Raw genomic sequence first — 12,734 nt, 5'->3', positions numbered from 1 at the left:
GGCTGCCATGCGTGACGTGTCCAGAGACGGAACGGACCTGTCGCCATTTGCAGCAGGTGGCCAAGCGGTACCTGTCACGCAGTGCCTTCAGCGTCGTCTCACTGCGCGACTGCTTCCGCGACACCTTCCGGCCGTTCGATCTGCGAGCCAGCCTTGCCGCCAGTGAAGGGGCACTGCTCGACTGAGGCTCTACACCAGTACACCAGTAGCATTGCACCAGACAGCGCAGCACTAGACCAGTAGCGCTGCGCTCCAGTACACACCAGCAGTGCGCTGTCGTAGTGATGCCATCTAGTTTACGTGGTGGCCTGCAAGCGACGATTAGCGGGAGCGCACTTAAGCCAGTACATAAGCACATTTGATGCAACTTACGCTGTATGCAAGCCATGCGCAGCCCGGCATTGCTTTTCAAGCGGTTGTGACTTAAACCAACGAAAGGAAATGTATTTTATACATTGTTATATAGCGTTGGCTCATTGCAGCAAAACTTTTTTTTCTCGTTTCTCCCCTCAATTCATTGTGCGTGTGTGTGTTTGGCGGGATGGTACCACACAGGGTTCTCTCTTTACTGCCAACCCAACAGCTTTCAATAACGCTGAGAGTTTGCTGATCGACTGGGCTGTTAGAAACTGTTTGCAATTGTTTCAGCCCGGCTTTACTTGTGTTTTGTTGTATGAGGTGTAGGCATTGCACAACCACTGACGCCCAGGTTAGTAAACGCAAGGAAAAGTAATAATGTCATTGTTTGTGTACGGTTGTATTAGTAAATTTTAATGGGATGTGACTGTTTAGTCACGGCGTAAGTTTTTTATTATAAACATGCCCCTTGACAGCGCTTTACGAGATTAATTCTAGTTTATGCGAAGGCTCATGGGCACTCGTGATGTTGCGATGTACGCTCGCACGCTTTACCTGCCTGCGTAAGTGTCCCTATTTTTATATTCGCGCTTATTTCGAGTGCTTGGGCGCAGTATTTTGTTGGGTCCTTATTTATAACTGTGTGATTTAGCAACTTAGATATATTTTTACGTACGGTGTCTACGAATAAGTGCGTTCTTCTAAACTTGAAGTCCGTGTATGTTTTACATTATGTTTCTTTTCGTTGGCCTCTTGCTTTAATGTACAATGAATGTAATATACAACGCGCGAATGCATTTGTATTGATGTTTCACGGCATTGGTTTTCATTTTAAAGATTTGTCTGCTCATAGGCACCGTTTTACTCTTGGTGGTGTAATAAAGGTATATTTATTACATCGTACATTGTGGTTCATGTTTTCTTTTTATCGCTTTGCTGGGAAGACAATGCACTACCTTGCATTGCATTCGAGAAGTTACTTATGCGTTCGAATGAAGAACCATGTCTCATGCATGTAACCCGTGTAAACATGAACAATGCAGTATGAGCCCTAAACTGCATACTGTCGTCGTCGTCGTAACGTTAGACTTCATTGTAGAATACTCACTGTCAGTATTCATGCATTGCGTACTGCGTTTCACTCGGCCACGGAGCACGATCTGCCTCTTCTCAGGTACAGAGGCCATCTGCCTAAATCTACCTTCTCGGACAAACTCACTGACTTTGACAGCGTGTTTCATCTTTTCAAGTAATACATTCAATCACTGTTCTAGGTTATTGAAACATGGCAATTGGGGATACCAAAACGAGTACTTGTGGCTTCCTTCGCGAAATGAGGCTCTGATTGCCGTCATCGAGACGTCATTCGACGTTGAATTCGTGCGGTGCGATAGATGAGGGTGTCGATGCGTCGTAGGCGCCGAGTGTCTATAGTTGGTACTCGAGGTTGGGGTCAACTGTGCGTAAGGTTGATTCTTTTGTGCTCTCTGTGAACTTCCATTGTCACTCCATCTTTATCACTTCGCTGTTGTCTTTTCTCACGTGAAAGAAATCCACGCATCTCCGGAGACATCGGACTTGGGAAAGCCCTAGGCCCCTTACACATTACGTCACCTGGACTTGGTGTCTTAACACATAAATGCATTTTGTTCTGCCCCAGGCTCTATACAGCGGACAGTTGGCCAGGAGGGGAGGGATTCGAGGGGAAAAAAACGAACATGGCGCTTGCCGAAAGTTGCAGTGTACGAGTGTTGAAATGGCTAAGTTTTAAGGTGAAAGCCTCATCCTGAGAAACATTGATTGAGAAAAAATTTTCCGCATATCCCACGCACTGTGGGAATCAATGAGGTTTAAAAAAAACTTCTGGAGTGGAGGTCCCCTATACGCGCCCACGCGAGCGTGTGAAGCCTGGGAAACCGGTTGGCAGCCATCTTGCTCCAGGCAAGAGGCAGCGCAGCTTGAGCGCGGGCAACGTAATTGTGAGCTTCCGCGGGGGCGTTTCAGCATGAGAACGGGACAGTTAGTGTCACTTATTTGACCGAATTTTCTTTTGTCCTGCAAGACTGAAGAAGGCAGTTTTTACGCCATAGTACATAGGCTGAAGCGTGCCTGATAACACGTAGAATTCGCTTCCAGCGTTCCCGAAGTAAAGCACATGGTGGAGTTAATAAGTGGTACATAAAATTTTATTGAGCCCCGGCTTTTAAAGAATTTCAAAAGAAAACAAGAAAATATACAATGTAGTTTATACGTGAATCGATAAAGCAACAAATTCCACAATAACTTCAAAGTGCATCATAATGCAGACAGTAGCGAAACTAACCGTATGAAACACGCGCCCTTAAATAAATTGGACCAACTCCCCGAAGGGAACCCTGATGGGATGCGAAGCAGCAGCGTTGCGCACGGGTGGCGTCACGGGTTGAACGGCGCTAACGCGGGTGCTGCGGTGAGCGCTGGAAGATTCGTTTGGTCGTGGTAGCAACATTTATTGCCAGTGTGTGAACGTGGGGGCCAAGCCCCCTACATGGTACGTAGGTGCTCCCTCAATGTGAGGGGGCACCCTTACAAAGCGAAGGAAAGTCCCTGAAGCGCAATCCTCTTCATCGCGCAGGAGATGATCCGGCGCTGATCGAAAGCAGAAGTGCTGGTCATGATGGACTCCCAGTAAGACACCGCCACAGCCGGTGATGGGGGATGAGGGAAGGTGGGGCATGTGAGGAGGATGTGTAGGAAATCTCCTGGTTTGCCGCAAAGTTTGCATGAAGAGAAGAATTGGTCTGGGTATCGGGCGTTTAGTAATATGGGGTATGGAGCAGTTTGAGTTTGTAGGCGTCGCCAATGTGCGGCCTGTGCTATGGTTAGGGATGGGGCTGGGGGGTGTATACTCTTCGTTGGTCCCGATAGTACGAGAGAATATCTCGAAAGGAGAGCAGGCGCTCCTCGGCCGGTGGAGGGGGCTCCATTTCTCCTGCCCGGAATGTGAGACCTCGGGCTAGGGAATGAGCCTCCTCGTTGCCAGGGAGGCCGGCATGTGCTGGCGTCCAGACGAGTGTTATGGAACGCTGGGGCTGCCAGAAGCGTAGTAGGCGAGCAGCGGTGCGGGAAATGAAGCCATTGGCATAGTTCAGGATAGCTGATTTTGAGTCGCTTATGATTGTGGAGGCAGATGTAGAAACAAATGTTTGAAGCGAAACTCGGTGTAGCGTTTACTGGTGTAAACGTTTGTTTGAAACGCAGACACGGGAGGCGAGCGGGCGTTGGAGCCGGCAGCTGCGGCGCTCCGGCGGGTGAGGGAGATAGTGACGTACGCGCGCACCTGCGAGGGAAGCGTGACGTCAACGCCCAGCTGCGGCGTGACGTACTTCGCACCGCTCCAACACCTGCGCCGAGGGAAGCGCGTTGCCTCGCGTTTGTGCGGACGGAGGGACAGCGTTACACAGGCTAGTCAAAGAGCTGCTTCGCATCTAAAACTAAACGCAGCAAAAAAAAAAAAGATACGAAAGCAGATTAATTGACTAGCTTGCTGCAACTATTGTTTACGCTCGTTTACAAATTTTTAAAAATAACAGTCTTTGTCAGCCGCGCCCTTACTGCACTCTGGGAGTTTTAAATGCGAACTATTTCTTAGCGAACCTTTGGCACATTCAGCGTTTCTATCTACGTATCTATCTATCTAGCCGCCTACGTCTGCGTGCTCTCATGATCGTCTCCTTGACTTGGTGTAGACCAAAATCGGCATGGGAGGGTAAGAGGATTTGACGAATATGACTGTCGTGAATAACGGAAAAATCCTTTCGCGTACGTCGTCAAACCCTTTCCTCCAGACGCGTGTGGCACATAGCCGTTTACCACGGGCCGCGGTGTACGGTTATGTGCCACAGGTGATTGACAGTATATCTACCCAGGAACGGCGAGAACAGACATTAGTAATTTAAATGCGAGAGCGTTAAGAAAAACCGACATCGGCAGCGCTGACCCGACAAATGGAAAGAATAAATATTAGGATCACAGCACGAATCGAACCCAAGCATTCTGCGTGACAATCAAGTATTCTACCACAGAGGCACGCCAGGTGGCTGGTTTGGAAAAACAGCCTATGCAGGCGTAACGTCGGTGCAACGTCAAGTGTGGTTGTGGTGCTGGCCATCTAATTTTGCAAGAAAGCAATACACAGTACGTATTTACTCCTACGATACAGGCGTCATATCAGATTAACGTCTGTGGTTCCAGTGTTGGCTCCACTTTTATAGCAGTGTAATAAACATTACATTTGTATTCCTATATTTCAGCAAGCTATATTGAAGCATTCCTCTACCCAAGAGGAATACATTAACAAAAGTTACGTATGATATCCACATGGTTACACCATAAAGTGCACTTAGTTTCGATAACATTGACGTATGTACTCTAACGTGAGGGCTGACGTTACGTTGCACCATAAGGTTACCCTTTAAACGCCATTGTTGTCGACGTGCCTGGTAAGCCCACGATGTGCACACAGCCACTACACTTGCAAAAACACGTTGATCCACGTCGTAACGCTTGGCTCAAAGCCATAAAATACAGCATAGAAGTACTCGCTGACTGCTTCGCATGAAACAGATTCCCACAACGCGTGGGATTTGCGAATTTTTTCCGGTTGATTTCTTTTGAAATGTAGTGAAGCCTGATTTTACAGCGAAAGCTGTTATCAGATCACAACGGCAGTGGGGTAGTTGTCCCCCGCCGCCGCAGGTGTCCGTAACCACTATCGCGCGAAATAAGAATACTCGCGTGGCAGTCGAGTATTCTACCACAGAGCCACGCTAGTGACTGGAACTCCTTTGCAAAAACATCCTTACAGGCGTCATGTCGAGAAAGGAATCGCGTTAAATGTGTAATATAGCGTGTCAGAAGAGTAAAATAACTACCAGTCGTCACACAATGCTAATTGCGCTACAAGTGACCGGGTCGTTATTTCAAATCCATTACAAAAGGCTCAGCCATAATTCTTCATAGTCATCAGCCACAGGCAGCATCAGCAAAGTTCACATAATTCCTTACTGATGTGTAGAGGGCGCCTCGCTATCCGCGGAAAGACGAATAATGGCATAGTGAATGCTTCCCTACTTTACAAAATTATGATTTGCGGCGTAGTGGGTACCTTGCAAGTGTACTTGTATTGGTTTCCCCAAGAGAGCATAGAACGGGCTCTAGAAAGGCCGCTCTTCCAGCTTTCGCTGTGACTGTGCTGCGCGCTCCGCGCAGGCCCGGCGTTTTTTATGTACAGCTTGGCAATCTTCGACAAATTCTAAATGTGGTTATCTAGTGGATCGCAGTCCAAAAAAAAATGTTACATCCACAACACTCGCTTGTCACCAAAGGAGTGGAGTAATTCGCCATCTGTGGAACTTCCGCGCGGGCTCAAGCGACGACCCACACGTTTTCTGCCTGGAGCAATATGGCGGTCGTCGGCTTCAGCGGCGGCGCGCCGCCTCCACTCCAGAAGATTTTTTTAACCTCCTTGGTGGGAATCGATGTAATAAGAAGCAGCCAGCACAGAGTTGCATACATCGCCTTGTTTCTCTTTGAGGAAAATGAAGTCATTCATGTCATGACATCTAGTACACTATATATCCCATGATTGTCATGCATGCATGCATGCATGTACAACTTTTATATAACGAAACGTATATTCTGGTATATACAATGCATGACCAGTTATTTATGTTCGTCACGCACTCATATCGTGCAATACCAATTGCCATACGCGGAAGTGCACCAAGACAGTGTCATGTAAATCATGCCGCACATGACATGCATATTAGAATTTTTGTGTTAGGAGCTGCCATTTATGTTCGTCATGCAGTCACGTCACGAAATACCACTGATGTATATCAAGCTAGGGAAACGGCCGCGAGCGCACCATGAGCGTAACATGCAAATAATGCTTTAGTTCAAATGCATATCATAATTGTCATGACACCACCTGCCATTAGTGTTTATCATACAGTGGCGTCGCGCAGTACCAATATTGGTTTATGTCAAGCTAGTGAAACAGCCGGGAGCAGACCATGAGCATAGCATGTAAATCAAGCCCTACACGACATGCATGTCATGATTTTCATGTTACCAACTGTCACTTATGTTCGTCGTACAGTCATGCCACGATATACCAAATTTAGGGTATACCAAGCTAGCGAACCTGCCGCGAGCGCACCATGAGCGTGGCATGTAAATCATGCTGTACATGAAATGTATGTCATGTTACCACCTGTCATTTATGTTCGTCATACGGTTACGCAATGCCAGTTTTGGTGTATATTAAGCTGGGGAAACGGCCGCGAGCGCACCATGAGCGTGGCATGAAAATCATACTCTTCATGAAATGCATGTCATGATTATCATGTTACCAACTGTCACTTATGTTCGTCGTACAGTCAGGTCACGATATACCAATTTTGGGGTATACCAAGCTAGCGAACCGGCCGCGATCGCACCATGAGCGTGCCATGTAAATCATGCTGTACATGAAAGGCATGTCATGATTGTCATTTTACCCGCTGTCATTTATCTTCGGCCTACAGTCACGTCACGCAATACCACTTTTGATGTATATCAGCTAGCAAAACAGCCACGAGCGCGCCATGAGCGTGGCATGTAAATTATGCCCTACACAACATGCATGTCATGATTTGCATGTTACCACCTGTCATTTATGTTCTTCATACAGTCATGTCACGAAATACCAATTTTGGCGTATATCAAGCTAGCGAACAGGCCGCGAGCGCACCATGAGTGTGGCATCTAAATCATGCTGTACACGAAATGCCTGTCACGATTGTCAAATTATCACTTTTCATTTATGTTCGTCGTAGAGTCAAGTCACGCAATACCAATTTTGGTGTATATCAAGCTAGCGAAACGGCCGCTAGTGCACCATGAGCGTGGCACGTATATCATGCTGTACATGACATGCATGTCATGATTTTCATGTTAAAACCTGTGATTTGTGTTCTTCATGCAGTCACGTCATGCAATACTAAATTCTGTACATGTCAAGATAGCGAAACGGCCGCAAGCGCACCATGAGTGGGGCATGTATGTCATGACGTACAGTACGGTCCTCTGTTAAAGGGAACACTCCAATGAGCACCTTTCATTTTGCTGGCCCTTTAACAGCAAGTGGACAGGGAAACATTGTTCATGCACTGCACGAGTCTGTCAAAAAGAGGCAGGACCGTCAACCACCAGTAGTTTTATGCAAATCTAAGCCACTATGTGTTTGCCAGAGAGCGTAATCCAAACATGCCCTGCACGCGAGTGTTCCCTTTAACAGTGGACTAGTCTGTACATGACATGCATGTCATAATTTTCATGTTACCACCTGTCATTTATGTTCGCCATACAGAAATGTCTCCTCGTACCAATTTTGGTATATATCCATTTAATTAAACTGCCGCGAGCGGCATGAGACCATGTAATGTAAATCATACTGTACATGACATGCGTGTCATGATTTGCACGATAGGACCTATCACATATATTTGTCATACACTCTTGTCACGCCATACAAATTTTAGCAAACATCAAGTTAACGAAACGGCCGCAAGAGCACCAACACCGTGGCGTGTAAATCATGTCGTTCATGACATGCATGTCATGATTTTCATGTTATGACCTCTGGTTTATGCTCTTCATGCAGTCATGTTATACCATACCAATTCTGGTATACATCCCATTAACGAAACGGCCAGGAGAGCACAAAGTCGTAGGCGGATAGATAGATAGATAGATAGATAGATAGATAGATAGATAGATAGATAGATAGATAGATAGATAGATAGATAGATAGATAGATAGATAGATAGATAGATAGATAGATAGATAGATAGATAGATAGATAGATAGACAGACTAGATAGACAGATAGATAGACAGATAGATAGATCAGATAGATAGATAGATAGATAGATAGATAGATAGATAGATAGATAGATAGATAGATAGATAGATAGATAGATAGATAGATAGATAGATAGATAGATAGATAGATAGATAGATAGATAGATCTCCAACAACTGTTGCTCTCTGTTGCACTCGAAGAGAAATGAATGTTTGACCATTTGCAACAGTTAATTTGCTACTCAAATTGCGAACATTATTGTTTAATTCGTATTCAAAATCGCAGGTATTCAAAATCGCGGATCTGCAAATGTGCGAGATGGATATACGCGTTGGTTAAACGACAGTATGTTCTCCAAGCGACTAATGCAAATCCTGCATGAAAAAATCCTGCAGGTCATCGACATTTTCATATATATAGACAAGCGGGCCTAAGCCTAACTGTGCGATCTTGCTGAATCGCAGTTCAATTTCCAGCGAATCCGTTTCAGGTATATGCGTTAAGAATTTTAACGCTTGCGCCGCGCATGACTCGTGGCGCGCGGCCTTACCAACAAGGACAATGGTAACCCCGTCGCCAAAGTAAGGCGAGGCTGCCTGTTTACCACTTCAATGCATGCGTCGGGCAGAAAAAGTATACGTGCAAACGACAGCCTGCATTATAACTGCATTTTCCATGGCACTATCGGATTAACTGGAGTTGTAATGGTTCTTGTATAAATTAAGTGGCTCTTTAGGGTGGTTTGTTGGGTAAGTTGGTATACATAGTTCTAGTCAAAGGGAATGTCAGCAGCACCAAAAGAAGACAGGAACAGGAAGGATGCTGGACTATCCAACATCCTGTTCTTGTCTCTGTTTTCTTGTCTCGGTTTCTCCATTTTTCTATTGGTGCTGTTCGCATTCCCTTTGCCTATATAGAAATTAAGTGGCGTGTAGCCGCTTCCTCAGCTCGTCTATTCACGTATAGATTCCGTACCTTGCGCTTTTACACGTAACTTCGTGACCGGCGTTAAGCTTTCTGTCCACATTCCGAAACGTTGACATGCTGAGTCCTCAGATAAACTTCCACTTCGGAATAATTGGTCGCGGTGATTTTCATGCGAAGCAGGGAACATCGCTGTGCGTCTCTAATAATAATATCTGGGGTTTAACGTCCCAAAACCACGATATGATTATGAGAGACGCCGTAGTGGAGGGCTCTGGAAATTTAGACCACCTGGGGTTCTTTAACGTGCACATAAATCTAAGTACACCGGCCTCAAACATTTTCGCCTCCATCGAAAATGCAGCCGCCGCGGCCGGGATTCGATCCCGCGATCTTCGGGTCAGTAGTCGAGCGCCATAACCACTAGACCACCGCGGCGGGGCGCTGTGCGTCTCTAAGCGGAAGTTTCAATCTTATTCGAGTTGTTAACCTTCATCAACGACTCGATCACCATTCTTCTAATCCGTCTTCCTTTTTTTTTCTTTTTTTCTTTTTTAACGCGAAGGCACGTTTGGCTAGGTTGTGGCGGATCGCGCCCGTAGACGCGTAGAACAACAAATTCGGCGCCCCTCGACACAGCGTCCCCTCGCCATTGCCGACGCTTCTTTAGCAAGTGTCGCGACACTCGGCGGCGGCACATCCCACCTATCGCTGTGCGCCTTTGTCTCGTGACGTAGAGATCGCGCTAGAGTTCTTATCGGCAGTTGCCCTTTGCACTCGCTATGCGACGGGACATACGCGTACCGTTCGCTCGGAGGAAGAACAGCGGGGAATCGAATGCCAACGCGCACCGAAGGCTAGAAAACTGACGTGATGCCGCTGCTGCTGAACGTGCAGCCAGCCGCTGACTTCGCTGACTTCCATCTTCACGGTAGTGGAAGGGCTCTGAATTTTGCTCGCTTCATTTGCATCCTAAGTAGCTGAAGAAAGAACACGAAGTATTCGGGCCAGCGTATACGCTTCCACGCGTTCCTTTTTTACCGCGTAATAAATCATCGCTCCCAGACGCAATTTAGCAACACGCGGAGTTGAGGCATTTCTAGTCGTGTTCGACACGGCGAACGGTCACGAATGCTTGAGTCGCAAAATCTAGATACGTGCGCGCCTGGCCAATCGTTCACTGCAAACGCACCAAACGAGCCGTGTCCGCACGAGCGTACACAGCTAAATTCTGGGTCGATTGTACGTGCTCCAGCGTTTCCCGACATTCGTTTTATCTTATTTTCTTGAGGAAAAATGAATAAGAAAACTCGGCCGGCGAAAAAGGACCCGGAGGCGGTCTTTGATTGAAGCTGAGCCTGTGTATATACACGTACGAGGTAATTCGGTTCCAATTAGTGCCGGCCACGATTGTGCAGAAAGCACGTAAATATGCTTATATGCAAATGCTCGCCTTCTGAGCTGTAACAGTCGAGGCAACAAACACGGTAATCTGTTTCCCCATTTCATTTACGGAGATTCGAACGTGCACGGTTTATTCTGTTCTTTTTTTTTTCGGTATACCAGTCTCTCTCTTCTCGCTCACACAGTGGGTCGCCATGTGGAGACAGAAATCGCGAAAACGCAGAATTAAAGAAAAAAAACCGAAAAAAAAAACGTATTTCCGCGATAAATGGGAAACCTCGTAAACGCGCGAATCTCACTGAGGAGGAAAAAAAGACCGATGGCGGAGTTTGGCCTTGTTTCGTGATTCCATACGGTTGTCCTTCTATACAACTACGTTGTCGCAGTTGCGCGCAGCAAAATAAAAAGGAGGTCGTGATTTTATTTTTGTTTTTTTAATCACAACGATGTAAAAATAGAGAACTGCGCAAAAAGAGTTAGCAGCAGGCGGCCGTATTGTCGACGAGCGTGCATACTTTTGTCATCTGTAACAAGAACAGTATACGTCTCGATACGCGAGATGTGAGTGTATTCAACTCGGGAGCTAAAGAGTGCTGTAATGGTGATCTATAGCTTGTATGGGTGTGGGCGTGCTTGGTACGGGGAGTATTAGTTGTTGAGACAGAATGGTGTACGAATTTAATAGTGCCAGAAGTAGTGAACAGATTAGGATATAGAATACTTTTGCAAAGGGTTTTTTTGTTTCTTTGTTTTTTTTAATATGCTGAACGGTATTTCGCAACTTTAACACGCCATAATATATAGTACCCGCCGCGTTAGCTTGATGGATATGGTGTAGTGCTCCAACACGCCAAGTCGCGGGTACGATTCCTGGCCGCGGCGGTCGCAGTTCAGTGGGGTCTCAAGGCAGAAACGTTCGGGTACACCGTGCCTTGGGTACACGTTTAAGTATCCCTCGTGGTCGAAATTAGTCTGCAACCCTCCGCTATGGTGACGCTTATAGCTGCGTACGTATAAGAGGCGTCAAGCCCCACAACTTTAACTTAATGTTAACAAGTTTTTTGTAGTTACACCATGCACTTTATTGTAGCGCAAATTTATGAATAAATAAGCAGGTTGTCCACAGAATGATGTCAACTTGGAGCTTACGAGGTCGTGAGTTATATTGGAATAAATATTTCAATTTAAATTTCAATTGTATTTCCCGATTTTACGAGCCGGATGGAAGAATTTTCGATACAAGCTGCCCAAGAACAGCTTGACGAGTCTAAAAAAGTCAGCACGAGTCAGCAGGGAGGCAGTAGTAGAGCTTATACAATTGCAAAACAAAGACAAGTACACAAAGGAAACATCAAGGAATACACGAAGCAGCAACATGTACACATAAGTACACTTAAAGCATGTTATTTCAATACATAGTGTGAAGCTGTTCGAGCGAAGAGGAAAACAAATCGAACTAAATGAGAGCATAGCTATTAAGGAGAGACTGAAGAGCATAATGAAGGCGTTCTTTTCCAATATTAAGTCGAGGTGCCGGCACTTTTCATTCCTCGCCACGTCTCGTGGGATATCTGCTTTATTCCTTAGTACTGCTAATTTCCCGAGCCTGGTTATATTGTTTCTCATTTCCAATTTAAAGATGGTACTAAGGTGACATTTATAATGGTTGCGTAGCTGAATCACTCTAGAGTGACTAAAAAAAGTCAATTTTCATTACTATAGTTTTGTTCGTCAGCTGTGTTTCTTCTTGCTTTATTTTTTCGCCTATTTCCCGTCCCGTTACAGAGGGGCTCGCGGCCGCCGCCGAGAGATGGCGTCACGTCCACATGTACCCAAATCCGGGGAATTCCCGGCATTTAATGCCGGATCTGGACTAACGGCCCATCCACACCGCTAGAGCAGATCACGTTTACTCTCTCTCGTTCTCTCTTCCAGATTGGCTATTTCTAAATGGATACTGACTGTTGTCCATGAAACGGGCTGTCCATACATCAGCGCACACTGATTTGACAGAGGCTTAGAGCTCGCGAGCTGGCAGACCAGCACCAATCATGCACGCTGGCTGTTTAGCCCTGTCCAATTAGTATGCCCAGAAAAAGACAATCCCTTCAGTGGGACTTACTTAATCCCCTTCCCCCAGCGTAGGATAGCAAACCGGACGC

At 46.1% G+C, this 12,734-nt stretch overlaps 1 protein-coding gene across 1 annotated transcript in view; it reads left to right on the top strand.

The window, feature by feature from the left end:
* Positions 1–1,254, top strand: part of LOC119387640 (DNA polymerase alpha catalytic subunit) — a 93,634-nt gene extending 92,380 nt beyond the window's left edge. Inside the window, exon 37 of the mRNA XM_037655097.2 lies at positions 1–1,254. Within this exon, the coding sequence (XP_037511025.1) occupies positions 1–185 (185 nt within the window). The 3' untranslated portion in view covers positions 186–1,254.
* The last annotated feature ends 11,480 nt before the right edge of the window (positions 1,255–12,734 follow it).

This window comes from Rhipicephalus sanguineus, chromosome 3 (assembly GCF_013339695.2).
Source record: "Rhipicephalus sanguineus isolate Rsan-2018 chromosome 3, BIME_Rsan_1.4, whole genome shotgun sequence".
NCBI lineage: Eukaryota > Metazoa > Arthropoda > Arachnida > Ixodida > Ixodidae > Rhipicephalus > Rhipicephalus sanguineus.
The sequence above is the reverse complement of the archived record's forward strand: the minus strand, read 5'-3'. Positions and strand labels throughout refer to the sequence as shown.